General features: G+C 44.3%; 1 protein-coding gene across 1 annotated transcript in view; it reads right to left on the reverse strand.

Annotated features, from left to right (window-relative positions):
* Positions 1-7,769: 7,769 nt before the first annotated feature.
* FBN1 (fibrillin 1) overlaps positions 7,770-15,677 on the reverse strand; it is a 147,328-nt gene continuing 139,420 nt past the window's right edge. The window contains exons 62-65 of the mRNA XM_050309429.1: positions 15,092-15,211; positions 11,704-11,935; positions 10,497-10,671; positions 7,770-9,050 (exon numbers count right to left, since the gene is read on the reverse strand). Of these exons, the coding sequence (XP_050165386.1) occupies positions 8,661-9,050; positions 10,497-10,671; positions 11,704-11,935; positions 15,092-15,211 (917 nt within the window). The 3' untranslated portion in view covers positions 7,770-8,660. The remainder of the gene's footprint in view (positions 9,051-10,496; positions 10,672-11,703; positions 11,936-15,091; positions 15,212-15,677) is intronic.

A 15,677-nucleotide genomic window follows, 5' to 3' on the forward strand; every position in this document is an offset into this window, starting at 1 on the left:
TGGTTACTTGCAGATTTTGCAGGGATAGGGGTTCAGCTGACAACAAAAACAGCATTTCTTTCACTTTTTGCTGGTGCTCAAAGGCAAAGCTGCTTCTCTTGCAGGACTGCTCCTGGTTAGAGATCATGCAGGACATGCTCAGGGGGCTGGTGGGGAGGTCCCCTGCATAAATCCTTTACCAAGACTCTGTTTTTTAAATAAATTCCAGGCTGGGCTGCGGGGAACCCAAGACTGTGCTGTTTGTTAGCACAAATGAGCCCAACACAAATAGTTGGTCCTTTTCACCAGAGGGTTGTGCAACTCCTGCCTGACTTGGCCTTCAACCTGAGCCTGGTGGTCAAGTTGGGACCCACAATTTCCTCCCACATTTTTTTCTGTGCTGAAGAAAACATTTTTGTTCCCAGCATATTTCGGGATATAGGAGTGTGTAGCCTGTGTATGGGTGACAACAGGATCTTTAATAAATTCAATCTCCTAAATCATATAATCGTATTACGGGGCAAGTACATAATGGGCAGATTCACACAGAGCTGGCTTTGTTGACAAGTGAACTTTTGAAAGAGTTCTGCTTCCTGGTTCCTTACCTTTGCTCTGAGCACATGTGTAGTGGAATTATTTTTTCAGCCTTTTTTTTTTTTTTAGCTCCTTTTCATTGCTGGGTGCTGCTTTTGCTCTTAATCCATGAAACACAGACAGGATAAATGATATAAAAATAAAGACCAGGTCTCCTCAGGATCTCCCCCCATCCCTCACCAAAGTGATTCCACACCACACAGCAGCTCTCGTGGCCTGAGATTCCCCTTGGGATTCTCCAGGTCTGGCCTCATGGTCTATCACAACCACAGTTGTACTCCAAGAGTAGAAACTGCTGCTGGTCTAACCTAACACACAGCATCTCACCTCTGTGGTGCTGTGATGTAAGAGCTCTACTAACAGACAGATGATTTCTGAACTTTACATTCTTCTGGGGCTTACTGGGGCTTCTCCCCATCCTGTGAGGACACTGAGATCTCGAAAAAGTACTGGGACAGAGCAGATTTGAGACTTGGAGGCAAAAAAATTATAGCAAAAAGCATTTAGTGAAGGGGATTTATGCCTTTGGCAAGTACAATTCAAACATGTGGAACAGGAAATCTGTTGAATTCTGTCTTGATCACTTACCTTTTTTTTTTTTTGAATTCAGTAAATGAGGAATTGTCTTTAAGGCCCTTATTAATCTACCTGCAATACTTGCTGAAGTCTCATAATGGTCTGGACCTAATGGGCCTTAGATTTTTTTCTCTGTGGTTCATTTGGTAACCTCTTACCCCCCACAGCCCTGTGTCCTGCTTTACAGTCCTTCCTGAAGTGCTGGTTGGCTCAGGAGTGTCAGCCCAGGGGGCAGCCGTGCATTAGAGCTGGCAGCCTCGTGCAGTGGCCACAACGTCACATGGCTGTTGCTTCACACCAAAAGTCTCCTCTCTTCCAATTCCCTGTTGTTTCAGCTTTGCATGATGCCAATACAGACTGACAGTGCAGTTCCCTTCATATTCCCTGTCTGCTCTCCACTGGCATCTTCCTCCTCTCTTCCTGCCCATCCCTCCTATCACATGTTCCTCAAAGCAACAGCAAATTGTGCTATCACTCTCTTCTCTGGACCCAGCACTTACACTCCCAGTTCAGCTCTTCATATTTTGCCTGATACTTGAGTCCAGCTCCTGCTCAAGTATTTTCCATCTACAGTTTATGTTTGATGCGAAAAGAATCAGGTGATAAAGGGGTCTAATGGTTATATATAATCTTTTATTTTAAAAGACAGCTTTATATCTGAAGATCTCTTTAAAGTGCCTAAATGAATCTAAAGAAATCTGCCTGAGAAGTGTTTCCAGCTCTTTTCCATCCTTAAGGTATCTGTGCTATGGCAGAGCTGGCAGCACTGAAAACTGAGACCTGTAATCCTGTTGGGCACCTCTAGACTGGGAAGTGGCACCACATGGCTCTGAATCTCAGCAATTCAGGTAGGAAGCCCATTTCTGTACTATGTGCTTGGCAGTGAGCCGTGTTTAAATGCAACATGGGCATGGGGACCATTGGTCCCGTTCCCTGAACTTACTAATTCCCTTGTTAGCTGAATTTACTCCTCAAAATGCAAACACACAGTATGGGCTGGATCTTCGTTGCATAAGCCAAACCTAAAGTCAGTGCACTCCAGGCATGGAAATTGCACATGCAACTTCAAATTAAGAGTCTGGGGAAGGTTTAATTATTTGGAGGATTTAGTGGAGCAGCACAAACCATGTGAGACGCTGGCTGGCCATGCATGGCATCAACTACAGTGGGGGGAACAGATCTCAGTGCTGGTGCAGCACAACAGGTGTGTGCTCAGTGTGGTCAGGGCTTTGGGCATCCACACTGGGAACCAGTTTCTGCACAATTTGTCTTGGGACTCACCTCTTTGCTCTGATTGTTTTAATTTTATGGTCAAAATGCAAAATCAAAGTGAAATTCAGCCAAAGTGCCAAGATTTCCTGGTTACAGGTTGAACTGAAGCACAGAGTCCATGGTTTGTATGGTTTCAACCTAAAATCATAAATCATCTGTTATTCACCTAAAATTTGTTCCAAATTTACTCAAAAGTTGGCCTCAATTTGCCTGAAACTTGGCCCGTGATTGCTTGAAACTGAGCCCAGCTTCAGAGAGAGGTTCATGAACCTCCACAAACCTGGCCTGAATGTTGAGTTTGTAATGAAACCCAAAACCAGGGGAGTCTCACCTGGTTTGGGTTTGGTTATAGACATTTCTCACAGCTCTAGTATTTGTTATGATAACAATAACAACACATTTATACAGAGCTGCAAGCACACACACACAACTCTGCAAAGTGAAAAAGTCCAGACAGTTTTCCTACCTGTCCGAGCTCCCCAGCTCTGTCATGTACTGCACTGCAGGCACAGTCACACACAGGCCCAGATGGGCTGCTTAAAACAATAATTTTTCCTAGATTGTCACAGACCAAAACAAACCCTAAAATCACTCTGAAGCACCTCACACAGGAATGACAGGGATAAAGAATCAACCTCCAAAGAAAACTAAGTGGTAGCCCTGTTTTCTGGGCAGGTGGATCCAGCAGCCTGAGAGACGAGCCAGGTAAGCTGGCAGAGCCCAGGTCCTGCTCACCAGCAGTGTCACTTTTGATCATCTCCATGCAGCCTGCTGACTGTATACTTAGCCAAAATCTTTCTTTTCTAGTACAAAACTACCAGGCACTGACACTGTATTTTATTTCTTTTTTTATACTGGTGCTGTTGCATCTGCAGTGGCAGCGTTCTGGGTGGGGTACCTGTGGGGAGAGCCACCCCAGGGGCTGTGTGCTGGGGCACAGGGACACGCTCCTGACTTTCTGAGGAGCGTGGGGAACAGCCAGGGCTCCATCTGGGACACATTTTAGTGCACAGGGGCCGTTCCCATGGCTTTTTGCCTGCTGGGGCTGTCACAGCTGATGAGCCCCTGTGACTCCTTGTTCTTCTCTCCAGGGACACCTCAGCACTTTAGGATTGCTCCTGGCAGAAGGGCCATTGCCTATGGGCTCTCCCAACCCAAAACATCTGGTTCTCAGTTTCTGTCCTATAAAACAAGGATGACAAACACATCCCGACCTCACAAGGGTGTAGCGAGGCACTCACATCCTACAGCCTCGGGAGTCATAGAGAAGCTCATAAACAAACAAACCTGCAGATGTGAGAGCCAAGCCAGGGAAAGGGCTGGGCCACCACATGCAAGGGAAGGGCCCAGTCCAAGAGAGGGAAAAAACCCTTCCTGAGTACTTAACAAAGGTTTATCACAGAGTGAGTTTAGCCTGGAAGTACCGAGTTATCTGTCTAGACTATTCAGAAAGAACACACACATTTCTATGGGGGTGTGTCTAAGCAGTTTGAGGACTCAGTGTGCACTCACAAGCATCAATAACTCGTTGGACTGGCCGGCACCACCATGGGGCTGCAGCCCAGCTTTGCCCACATGCTCGCGCTGGTTGGGCAGCCTGGGCCTCCATGGCTGCTTCCTGCCATTGCTGTGCTGCACAGTTAGAAACAGAAAGGAGAGCCTGAAATACAAAAACAAACACTTTGGTGACCTCTTGGCCTCAAGGTTCTTCTCCTGAACTCAATGGGAAGCTCATAACTGAGAAGTTGGCTTGGGTGTGATGTTCCTCAAAAGCATTTGTTATGAGGGTGTGAAATATTTGGCAAGTTTTAAGGACAGCAGAAGCAGATTGTTGGAATTTGTCAGAGCTGAAGTCATCAACGTCTTCAAAGCTTTTGCTGCACAGAAAGAGGGTCTCATCTTCAGGCAAACCAAAGCACACAGCCCACTCCAGAGGGAGCGGGTGTGGCCCTCAGAGTCTCTCCAAGAGCCCCAGTAGCCTTGGTGAAGCACACAGCGAGTGGGGTCACACCACAGAACCCTGTTGCTGACCACCTGCACCTGCCTGGCACCAGCAGCACCCCTGCCTGCTCCTGCCCCTCTGCAGGGATGGCTGCTGGGTGCTGCAGTACCCACATGGAAACCTGCAAAGGACAACTCAGGAGAAGCACAAGGCACCAGGGCTGGTGCAGGACCACTGCATGTGACCGAAGCAGAAGCCACATGCACTTGGGTGTTTTGAATGACTGCAGCATTCTGCCCTCTGCCCATTTCTTTCCCTCGTGCTGCTACTGCTACCTCTGTAGCAGTACCAGTAGTAGCAAGATTGACTTTTCATTAGTGTAAACGATGGTGTATTTTGCCCCAAATTACAGCTTTCTGCTTGCCATTCTTAAGTTTCCACAGCATCCAGAACCAGGATGCTCCTGCAGGTTAACGTGACATCCTGGACCTGTGGCACCCAGAGCCCCTCCACGCAGCCGTGTAACCACAGGAGCTCGCACAGGGTCTCTGCAGGCATCCAACACTCAGGCCACAGGCAACAATTAGGAGCTCTGGGATTTTCTGAACACAAGAGTTTTAGCCAAGTGTTATTCTGCCAAGATTGTGATAACATGAGGGCTTACTCTGGGCAAATACTCTGGTAGGACATTGCCAACCCGAACTTACTGGATTAATCGGGTGTACATCATATCTTGGCCTTCGCTTCTGGCCGCTCCTGCACGCAGAAAAGCTAAAAGACTTGCTCTGGGGAGAGGGTGAAGTAGACAGAATCTTGGGTCCAGACATCCCAGCTTTTTGAAGCTGGTGTTTCCTGTTAGCTCCTGTCCTACCTGGCAGCACAGGGCAGCTGAGGGGCCCATGAGAGGGGTACACAGCTCCTGCAGCTCCGGCCTCATCCACTCTGGCTTCCCTTCTAGAACTGAAAAGACAAGATTTGTTCATCACAGCAGTGAAGTAAGAGAAGCTGTCTCCTCCCTGACTGCTGCCTACTCAGGAAGTAGCAGCACAACATAAGCTGTTAACCTTGCTAATTTTGGCAGAAACCATCAGACCCACAAGAGTACTCTGAGGCTTTAATGGTTCAAGTACAGCATCAGTTTAAAGGGAGAATCCTAAAAATTCCTTCACAGCCAATGTCAGTTTTTAAAAGGGTGATGAGAAGGCTTTTGCAGTGCCAGTGCCACCACCTCCAGCTTGGTCTTGAGCAGTGGGTTTGGTGCCTTGTGATGCACTTACCTGTCGTGGTGCTGCTGGCAGAGACTGGCAGTGCTCAAACCTGGGCCCAGGAAGGTGTAGGCAGCTGCTGGACAAGAGCCATGGCATCCTGCTCTCCAAACAGCTCAGGCCTGTCTGTGCTGAGAAGTCTTGACCTGATTAGCTCTTCCAAAGCACAAAGCTGAACTTGAATCACAGCGTAAAATATTTATCTTAGAGAAAACCTGAGTATGACCCTTCAGGACCTGCTGTAAGAAAGCAAACACTTGGGGTCCTTTGAAAGTCAGCTTAAAAGGGAGACTGTGGAAACAGTCCTGTTCTGCCAAAATACACGTCGGCTGTCCAGTTTACACGATACTGTTACAACACACAACAAGAGAATGATTGGGTTTGTACAGTAACAAGCCATCTCTGTTAACCAAAAATTACATTTATTATCCATGCATGCACCTATGCGGAGTCACATGCACAACTGCAGTGGAGGGAAGCTACAGTTATTTCAAGTAATTAAACATTTTGCTATTTCCTTGAATTTGAAATATATCCTGTAATTGCAAAAGGATGCATATTTACAAAGACCTCTACTTCTGTCTGTCTAGTGCTTAGAGTCATTCTGAGATCCCAGTATCAAATGCAATACAGGAGATTATTTCAAAATCACACTGTAAGTTACAAACCACTTTTTAATTGCAGGTCTCACGCAATGTTATGCAACCTTTGTACTTCACTGAGCCTCTAAGGAAGCTGCAGAAATTCAACTTATGCAAATAACTGTATACATACAGCAACTAAAACTGATAGGCAAAACCAACATACCAGTTAAACAGCACTGCCGCAAGGAGACAGGTGAATAATTGCACAAGAAAATGGATTTTTACGTGCTGATTGGTACAGCAAGACTGGGCTTTCCATTTTCACATCACTAAAAGAGCTGCTGTCAAGATTTCTTGTTTCTGCAGAGTAACAAAGGCAATTTGCAGAACTGTGCAGGCAACACTGGGGCTGCTGGAACACAATCAAAGAACCTTTGTCATCATACGGTGTTACACAGAGCTTAAATGTAAACCAGCTCTACTGGACAGAGGCCTGACAGGTCTTTCTGAAATCGTTCTTCACAGTTCCTCTCAGTGTTTAAGGGCTAAGAGAAAATACTTAAATTGTACACTTAACTATAAACCATACCATTGTGCACACTGGCACTGAAAATCACTTCCAACCTGCTGAAAGAAGAGTGCCATTTACAACTGTAAAGTTCTGATTATATCTCTCCATAGTTACAGAACATGTGGAAAAAATACACAGTTCAACATTTTGGCACACTAATAAATAAAATCCAGACATGGTCTATTAAAAGTATCAAAGTAACCCTGTGCACAAGCTCCTTTTTTATATAGTTATATATGTTATGCAGAAGAAATCACAGAGAGCTGAAATCTAATTACAGAAAATAATACAATTTGTGGTGTAAATTATTACAATACATTTCCCTTCCAAAGCTATTATAGCTCAATATATGTTCCCTCTATCAAATACAGTGCTGTCCCATCAGCAGTTTAAGTGACATGGTTTGCTGCATTTTTTCTTTCAGGTTTTACAACATCAAACCTCAGTACAATGTTCTGCTGCTACTAAAAGACACACACATGTTTAAGCAATCCATTTGATATTAAAACCCAGCTACAACTTGCAATGGCTCTCGGTATTGGACTATCCCTTTGTTATCAGTCCTGGTTATCTGACAGTAGCTGTTGAAGTGGGGATAAAAGAATTGAATATCTTAAGGCAGTTTTAGCAAACAAGATTTTACACACTTAACTGTGTTTTGTATAATGATTTAACATCCACTTCTACATATTTTGGCTATCAAAGTTACTTATTGACAGGATTATTCAGGTCACATCATTGGAAATGTTCTAAATTGCTTTTTGGAGCCACACAGTAACTTGACAGAGGTCCACTGCTGTTTAGATTTGTGAAGGTTTCTATATTTCTTCTGTTCTTCCTTTGCATGAAGAATGAACAAGCAGCAGCACCTTCAAGGAGAAATCACCTGGACACACGGACAGATACACAGCCAACCCTACCAGCAGCACCTGAAGCGTAAGAATGCAGTTTTATCACACTTTTAGCAAGAACACAAGGCCACAGAATAAACTAAAAAAAACAAACTGTTTTATTGTGACATTTATGACATTGAACCCTTGCTGATATGAATGACTATGGGTACTCTTGACACGTTACAATATGTCATGGTGTAGGATGGCACTGATTGTCATCTGACTTTTGAGAATGTTTAATGGTCCCTACTGACCTCAGTGCATTTTGGCAAGTCACAGAAACTTTATCATCAGGTTTGTGTATACAGTTAACAAGTAGTTGGTCTTATAAGCACCATTACAAACCCTCACATTAAGGGTATTATTAATCTAGTTTACAAATGCTTCATTGATAAAAATAGCATGATTACAGTATACACACACTTAATTTACATGTAATGTATTATAGGCATAACTGAGATAAACTACTGAGCTAACTTTGGTTGATTGAAGTATTTAGACTGAATAATGGCAATTTTGGCTTCTAAGTTGTGTAAATATTACAGTGCATTTATAAATCTAGGTTGAAAATTTACTAGCACCAAATGGATATCATAAATGGCTGACCTAGTAAGTTGTAGTTGGAGAAGCGAAGTTTAAGAATTACAAAAATAGAGCTGTCCATCAGTTGAAAGCACATTCTTGTACCTCTGCTGAAATGATGACGTGTCTTCAGCATCAGTGGCCAACTTCCAATGATAAAAGTCCCAGTTTTCAAGATTCAACATATCAAGGTAGCTCAGCTACACATAAAAGCCTGAGAAAGTGGTAGTTTTGAGCTAGGGTATTCATCCTGTACCTTGTTTATGTAATAATATAATAGTGCTCCTTCATACAAATGTACTCATGTAAGATTGTACCTATGATATGGAGAATCTGATTGGGAGGAATATTCAGTCCTACCTATCTATCTTTGGTTTAATTATTTGGTCTTTGGTGGATGAATTAATGAAGCAATATCTGAATTTTCATTTTCAGGTTATCTCCCAGCTCACCACTGAGGTAGTCTTTGTCATGTTTCGCTTCAAGCTGGTTAAGTTCCTTCTTTTTATAGAGTGGAATACTACTGATTTGTAATGAATAGTTTCCAGGCACTGGCTTCTTCTTTGTGAAATGAAGGTAACTTATCCCGTCCTTCTTATTGATTCTAAAGAAACCATCTTCATTTCCGGAGTCAATTAAATATCGGTTATGGTTTGTCAGTGTTGTGAGGGCAGGAAGCAGTTCCAGGATGCGATCTTTGTTACTGAGATCCGAGATGTTGATGGAGAAGACTGCTGCTTTCTCAATATCCCAGCTGGCAAGACTGATTGGCGGCTGCAGCTCCTGCTGATCCTGCACAAGAACAAAGGATGTCAGTTGGCTTTGTCAGAGAGCGTTTCACATGTGCCTCTGTGTGTGTATTTCTTGCCCAGCTCTTTCATTATTAATTAAATGATTTTAAAAGAGAGGTTCTGTTACATCATCTGTCAAACCCACTGTTACGGGCTCAGGACTCCTCAGGATGAAGTGCAGTGTTTGCACCCTGTGTGGGTAATGGGAGCCTGAGAGGTGCCCTGGAAGTTTCTGCGCGTGGGTCCTGCTGCCTGACAAACAAAGCCTGTCTGTGCCTGGGGCCCGTGACCGACCTCCTACAAAGAGAGCAGCCAAGGCACACTCCTCCTCTCTGCCAGGGCAGCACAGGCTGACCAGAACAACAACGTGTCAAGGACAGCAGGATCTGTGGGGGAGGTACGGCATTTAGGAGGGAGTTTTATGCTTTGCAAGATTCTCTTGGTTTCGGTGTGGAGCCAGGGCAGCCTGCAGGTGCACCAGAGTGCTGGAAAAGCGGCCTCACCCTTCACCTCCGACTGGGTGGGAACGTTTCAGACAGCACATCAGCTGTAATGTTTTCCTTTTGAAAGCAAGGGAAGCTCTACATCACCCCTGAGACAAATCCAGCACTAATCACAGAGAGTAGTAAAACACGCTGAAGAAACACCATTTATGACCCCAGTCTGCCCAAAATCTAATATCCACACTTTTTAGGCAAAACCAGTCTCCTGCCTTTCTGTATTAGCAGAGCACCACGCACTGAGCATGGAATGGAAACAGCAAACAGGTGCCCAAATCCCCCACATTTGTAGGTGGAAAAGCAAGTTCTTTGGCACCTACACGTGAGCAGAGAGTCCAGGTGGTACTTACCTCAGAGTAGTGATGGTGTGGCAACATTTACCAGCACGTTCAGTGTCTCTTGGTTATATTTCAGGTTGGTAGCCTTGGCCCCAGGATGGCCACCTGGGTGACTGAGAGCAAGGGTCTGGACAAGGCTGCAGCCCTGGACTCCCTCCAGGAGAGTGTGTGTGTCCAGAGCTCTGTGTTTGCTTTGGAGAGGGCTCCAGCCCCAGACACACAACACAGCACTGCTTGGCTGGGTCCACATCCACCCTGATCAGCACATCCCGCCTTTCTGACACAGGGTCACACAATGGTTTTACACATCTACTGCCCCCGAGCCCAGAGCCTGCCCTTGCTGGTGAGTGGATTGCTCTCCACATAGCTGGGTGGGCACCTATTCCAGTCTGTGATGTGACACAGATGCTGGGTACAGGGCCTTGCCTAATGACAGTGAAAAGCTCCAGAGAGCCCCCACACACTACCTGACATCCCAAACCAGCTCCAGTCTATTTTCTTTGGGGTGTAGATTTTTCCCGAGGTATTGTCTCTTGGCACACCTCCTTCTGAGTCCAGCTTTCACAAGACAATCACAAACCCTTCCCCCCTCCAAAAAGGGTCAATTACCTCTGCTTCACTTGCAGTTTCGTTAGTGCTTCTGCGCTTCCTTCCTCTCTTGGGATAGCCGTTGATTTTACATTCATAGCAAGCTTCTGGAGAGAGGGAGTTGTCATCTACTTCTCCACTGAGTGAAAGCTCTTGTCCTTGACCTCTGCCTAGCCCCACTCCGGAAACACAGTGTCTAAGAAAGGAAGAAATTCAAAATTAATTCCAGCAAGACAGAGATCTTATCAAAAGCTGAATTTGGGGGACTGTGAGTGCAAATAATAAAGCAATTATGTTGCATTTATTTCCTAGGAAAAATTTCTGCTGAAGTCAACAGACAAAATTCTCACTGAAACACAACACAGCCACCTCTGATTTCAGGAATCTGGCTCCACGAGGCTTTGCCCAAGAGAGACCTGCCAATGTTTAACAGTTTTAAAAACACAGGCTTAAGCTCTGAGTTGTTATTAGTAATTTCTGTTATCCAGCCTGGAACACATTTAAAGAGACCAATTTTTAGAAACTTCTTTAAAATCGGAAAAGTGAGGTCTTTCATAACGCGTCCCAAAGGTTTTAGTCTCTTCTAAAATTTAAGCCACAGATCTTTCTGCTTTCCATTTGGGCTTCTTGGTCCTATAGGTTGCACTACCCTAGCACTCCCACTGGGGAAAGTGAAAATTGGTTTTCTCGATAAAACAGACATTTATGAAAAAAAAAATCCATTTGAAACACAGAAGAATATGGAACATACAAGAACATAAGAGCATACAGAATTGTTATTCCAACCAGCGGGTGAAACCACTTGAATAATATCATTTCTCTTTGCAGTTACCAGGGGGTGTTATTATTAATATTTGGTTTGTTTTGGTTTTTTTTAAGGAGACAAGTGATACACCACAAATCACAGCGAGGGGTGTGAGCTCCCAAGTGACAAGCTCAGAGGACTTGGCAGGCTGCTGGGGTGTGCAGGAGAGGTGAAAGCAGTAGCTTAAAAAATATGATTGAACCTGGTAGCCCTGACCAAATCTCAGTAAGCATTAAAACCCTCCCTTCCCACCCTCCTCCTCATCTCCAAAATCATCAGATGCCTCCAGCTCTTGAGCACCTCCCCAAGTCCTATCCCTCTTTAATTGCTGACAATCCCCCTGGTTCTGCTGCTCCACACTACAAAGAAAGGAGTGAACTGTGTCCCCTTGGTATCTGTTAGTTTAAAATGAGAATCCCTTACCCTTGTCCTATTCTGAAGTAACCAGGTGGACATCCACAGACGTAGCCACCTTCAGTGTTTGAACACCCATAACTGCACGGGGCTTGTGCAGAACCGCATTCATTGATATCTTGGCAACCTCCACTAAACTGCTCATACTGAAATCCGGTAGGGCACATACATTTATAGCTTCCCAAAGTATTGTGGCAAGATGCTCCTCCACAAATGTGTGCACTGAGACACTCGTTTTCATCTGGAAAAGAAGCAGAATATACCACGTTAACTTTCACTGTCAGGTGTGGCCCAGCCCACCCCTTCTGCCAGGCCATGCTTGGCTGCTGCTCCTCGTGCTGCCCCAGGGACGGACAGAAACAGAGCAGGGCTTGGCCTCGCCCCTGGCTGTAGGAGATGACTACAACCATACAACACAGCAACATTTGGGCTACTCTGCAGAAGATGTTTCGTGCCACGTCAGCTCATGCTCTGGAGAGCAGAGAAAAAGAGGAGGTAGCGTTTTTGTTTTTGTTTTTTTCCAGAAACAACTGAAAAGAATAAAACTTTGTACAGCCAACAATCTGGTCCAATAATCCCTTGTTCAAAATGCTATTCAACATTAAAGGAGAAAGAGTAAGGAATCAAGCTCTGACACCTTTTCCAGGCATTGAAAATTTCTCCCTACACACTCACATTTAAATATTAGGTATAGGTAAGGTACAGGAGCAAGAAGGAAAGTAAAAATAAGCACAGTTGTAGGAACAACAGATTGCCACATTCTGAGCCAGCCCTTTTCCAAACTACCCAAGTGTGGCACTGTAGGAGTTTGAGGTCAGTTCAGGCTTATTTACTGTAAATGGCTGCTTTTTGAAATGTAGCTGGTCTGATTTTTTTTTGTCTGATGTGGTAAACTGCTGTTGTTCCCCACATTCTGTGATAAATGCATATGTGCATTGCATGTGTGTGCACAGAAATGCCATCTGGAAAGAACAGAGCAGCATCTCTGACCTCAGCATCCAGGTTACAGGAGAATAACTACAAAGTCAGAGCATTATTGGTTTTTTCCAAACAATGTGGCTGTTTGTTCTCTGTTTAAAAGCAATGACTTTGCTTCTTCCAGCCTGATTTACAGCATGGTGCACTATGGAATTGCCTGGGCAGGGAACGCAGTCACAGACAGTACAAGACATGGGAGGAACCAAAGCATTCTTCAGTGATTATCTAAATGTGTTGCAGCAACATCAAAAGTCCCTGAGCACTTCATTAAATAAGCTAAAAAAGAGAAGCTGTTTGCAGAGTTGGGATTGCCAAGGAATATGAAGGAATTGTCACGGAAAAACCCATTACATGGAGATTCTTCCTCTGTGGTACACCCAGGAGATCTAGATAAGCATCTTCAGCATATACAGCTACAAACACTACAATGTGAACATGTGGAGAACACAAGGTAAAAAACCTGAGGCTGAATTCTGTGTTCCAGAAGCCTGTAGGGGTTTGCCATTAACTCAGAGTGATGTTTCAGTATTTGTTGCACCTAAAAGCAATTATGTCATAAATGCAAGTTTGGGCCACAGAAAGTTACTGCACCAAGAGCAGACCCACTCATTTCACAGCAAGAGTGTGAACACTTTTGGGTGATTGGTGGAAGAAAAAATACAGAAAAAAAAACCAGAAAAAAACCCCAGTTCTGGGACCCTCAGACTCTGTGCAAGCTGTGCTGTCAGACAGCAGCCTTGCTCTCCTGTGCTCTGAGAGATGCCATGAGCACAGAGGAAACCAAAACTCTTTCCCTGCAGTTTTGGTTTTCTGCCTGGATTGCCCCATCCATGTCCAAGAAGGTGGAAGTGCTGGCTGAGTCTTGTCCCACTTGTGGCTGTCAGAGTAATTCTCCCTGGTGACCAGTATGTTCAGTGCCAAGGCTAAAGCCTTTCTTTCAGTGGGGGAAATACCAGTGCTTATGCATTTTGAAACTGGTATTCCCTGTATAAATTTAAACAGTAGTCGATGAGCTCAAAGGCTGGAACAACAGTGTACACCTGGTTTGGAAATACACTTGGGAAGACTTGGAAACAGCCAAGATGTTTCACAAAACTCAGCGCTGCACTATTTCAGATTCCACAGTGTCCTCAGCAGCCAGATGTGACAGCGCTGGTTGGGATTTTATTTTATCCTCCTGCAGATTAAACTCTAATTTAACCCTAAACTCTGCTAATTTAATTAATGTTCAAAACCCCCATATGTTTGTGCTCCCTTGTTGTTCTCTGTATGTTACAGGCATGGAGTGCTGCAGCACAAGCAAGCAAATGTCACCACAAGGACTGCATAAACTGTCAGAATAATCAAAAGCAGAGACCTCCTTGGAGCGCCACAGTGATAAGCAGCAAAGGCATTTTTATGTTTCTGAGAGCAAAGAAAGCCAAAGAGGGTTATACAGCCCTTTGTTCTCAAGGAGGTCATCAAGCTCATCTGTGGGTATCCACAAAAGACTAGCTCACATTGAATGTGATGCAAACTGCACATGACTGTCACTAGAGGAATAATGACTCCTGTTTCTCTTGTTTGAATATGCTACACACTACACTGCTGACACAGAGGCTTTTCCCATGACTGCTGCACAGGACCCAGTTCTGACTGCTCAAGACAAAACCAGCATCAGTTCTCTGCACATGCAGCTCCATCTATGAGGGCTCAGAGACTTGGGCTGGAAACAAAGTTTAGATACGGAAGAAATAGGCATTTCAATGAACTAGTGCAATTAGTATGAAATTTGTTCATTTTAAACAGAATTGTCTTGTAAGCATTCGTAAATTGTATCACAAAGCTGCAAGGAAGCATCTTTGGACAGACAGCAGCAGCTTTGCTCAAAAATGACAAACTGTTCATTCTGTACAAAGGGCTTAAACCCAGCAGCTTTTACAACACCCAGTAGGTGTTGTAAGAACGGCAAAAGCACAGATCAAGTGGGATTTCAATAAAATTTTAGATGCTTTGGGCCAGAAGTTGAATTTTACAATTTAAAAGTCCAAACTTGTAGTTCTGAGTCTGTCAGGTACAATTCACCATTCACTCTTAGACAGGACCTGTGTCTAAACAGAGACTGTTGCATGGCTGAATATGAATTCCTTTGTTTAGACCACAAAATACTGAAGTAACACAAGTTCCCTCAAAGCCAATACAACTTCTAGCATCTTCAAGGAGAATTTTGTGCTTAAACACTTGTCAAACCAGGGCAGAGGTTGCTGGGTGCTTCACATCTACTTTGCCTTTCATAAGAGAGCACACTTGGAATGAAACTGCTGCACTTACCAAATTCTGATCGGGGGGAAAAAAAAATAAAAGCACCATTTCCCTTCACTTCTTGCTGCTAACCAAGGTAACATGCATTTTAATGTACGAATTTACAAAAGTGACTTGCCAACACATTGGTTCCACTGGTAATGCTGGAGATATCCTTGTGGGCAGCTACACCTGTATCCTCCAATTATATTCTGGCAGCCGTGCTGACACCGGTGGTTTCCATCACACTCATCAACATCTAAAAGAGTGAGGTACACTCTGAGTTTTGGGAGAGAAGCTCAAATTATGCTATATTTGAAAAGTATGTTACAAATAATCATATCTATTAATTTATCATATATATATATATAGGTATATTTCAGGATCTTCCAAAAACCTGGTCAGTGCTGGGAAACCACTTTGGGCCTTTCAGATTTGGATTTGTGGCTCCACAGCAAGTAACATAGGGCTGAAAACCACAGAAAGCTCACGTTCACCCACAATTTTCAGAGTTTTTGCATTCTGCTATGGAGCAGACAGAAGGAAGACATTTGCATGTGGTACCCCCAATGCTTTCCTAAGGGTCCCAGCTCCTCAGCAGACAGACCCTTGCTTTTACCCAGGCATCCAACCCAGGAATCCCAGGATATCTCTTTTCAAAACAAACCAAACTCCATCCCAGGAGGAGGCTCTAGGGACCCAGAGAAATAAGCCTACAGCCCTTG

Source organism: Myiozetetes cayanensis, unplaced genomic scaffold, assembly GCF_022539395.1.
Source record: "Myiozetetes cayanensis isolate MyiCay16 unplaced genomic scaffold, myiCay2020 scf14, whole genome shotgun sequence".
NCBI classification, from domain to species: Eukaryota; Metazoa; Chordata; class Aves; order Passeriformes; family Tyrannidae; genus Myiozetetes; species Myiozetetes cayanensis.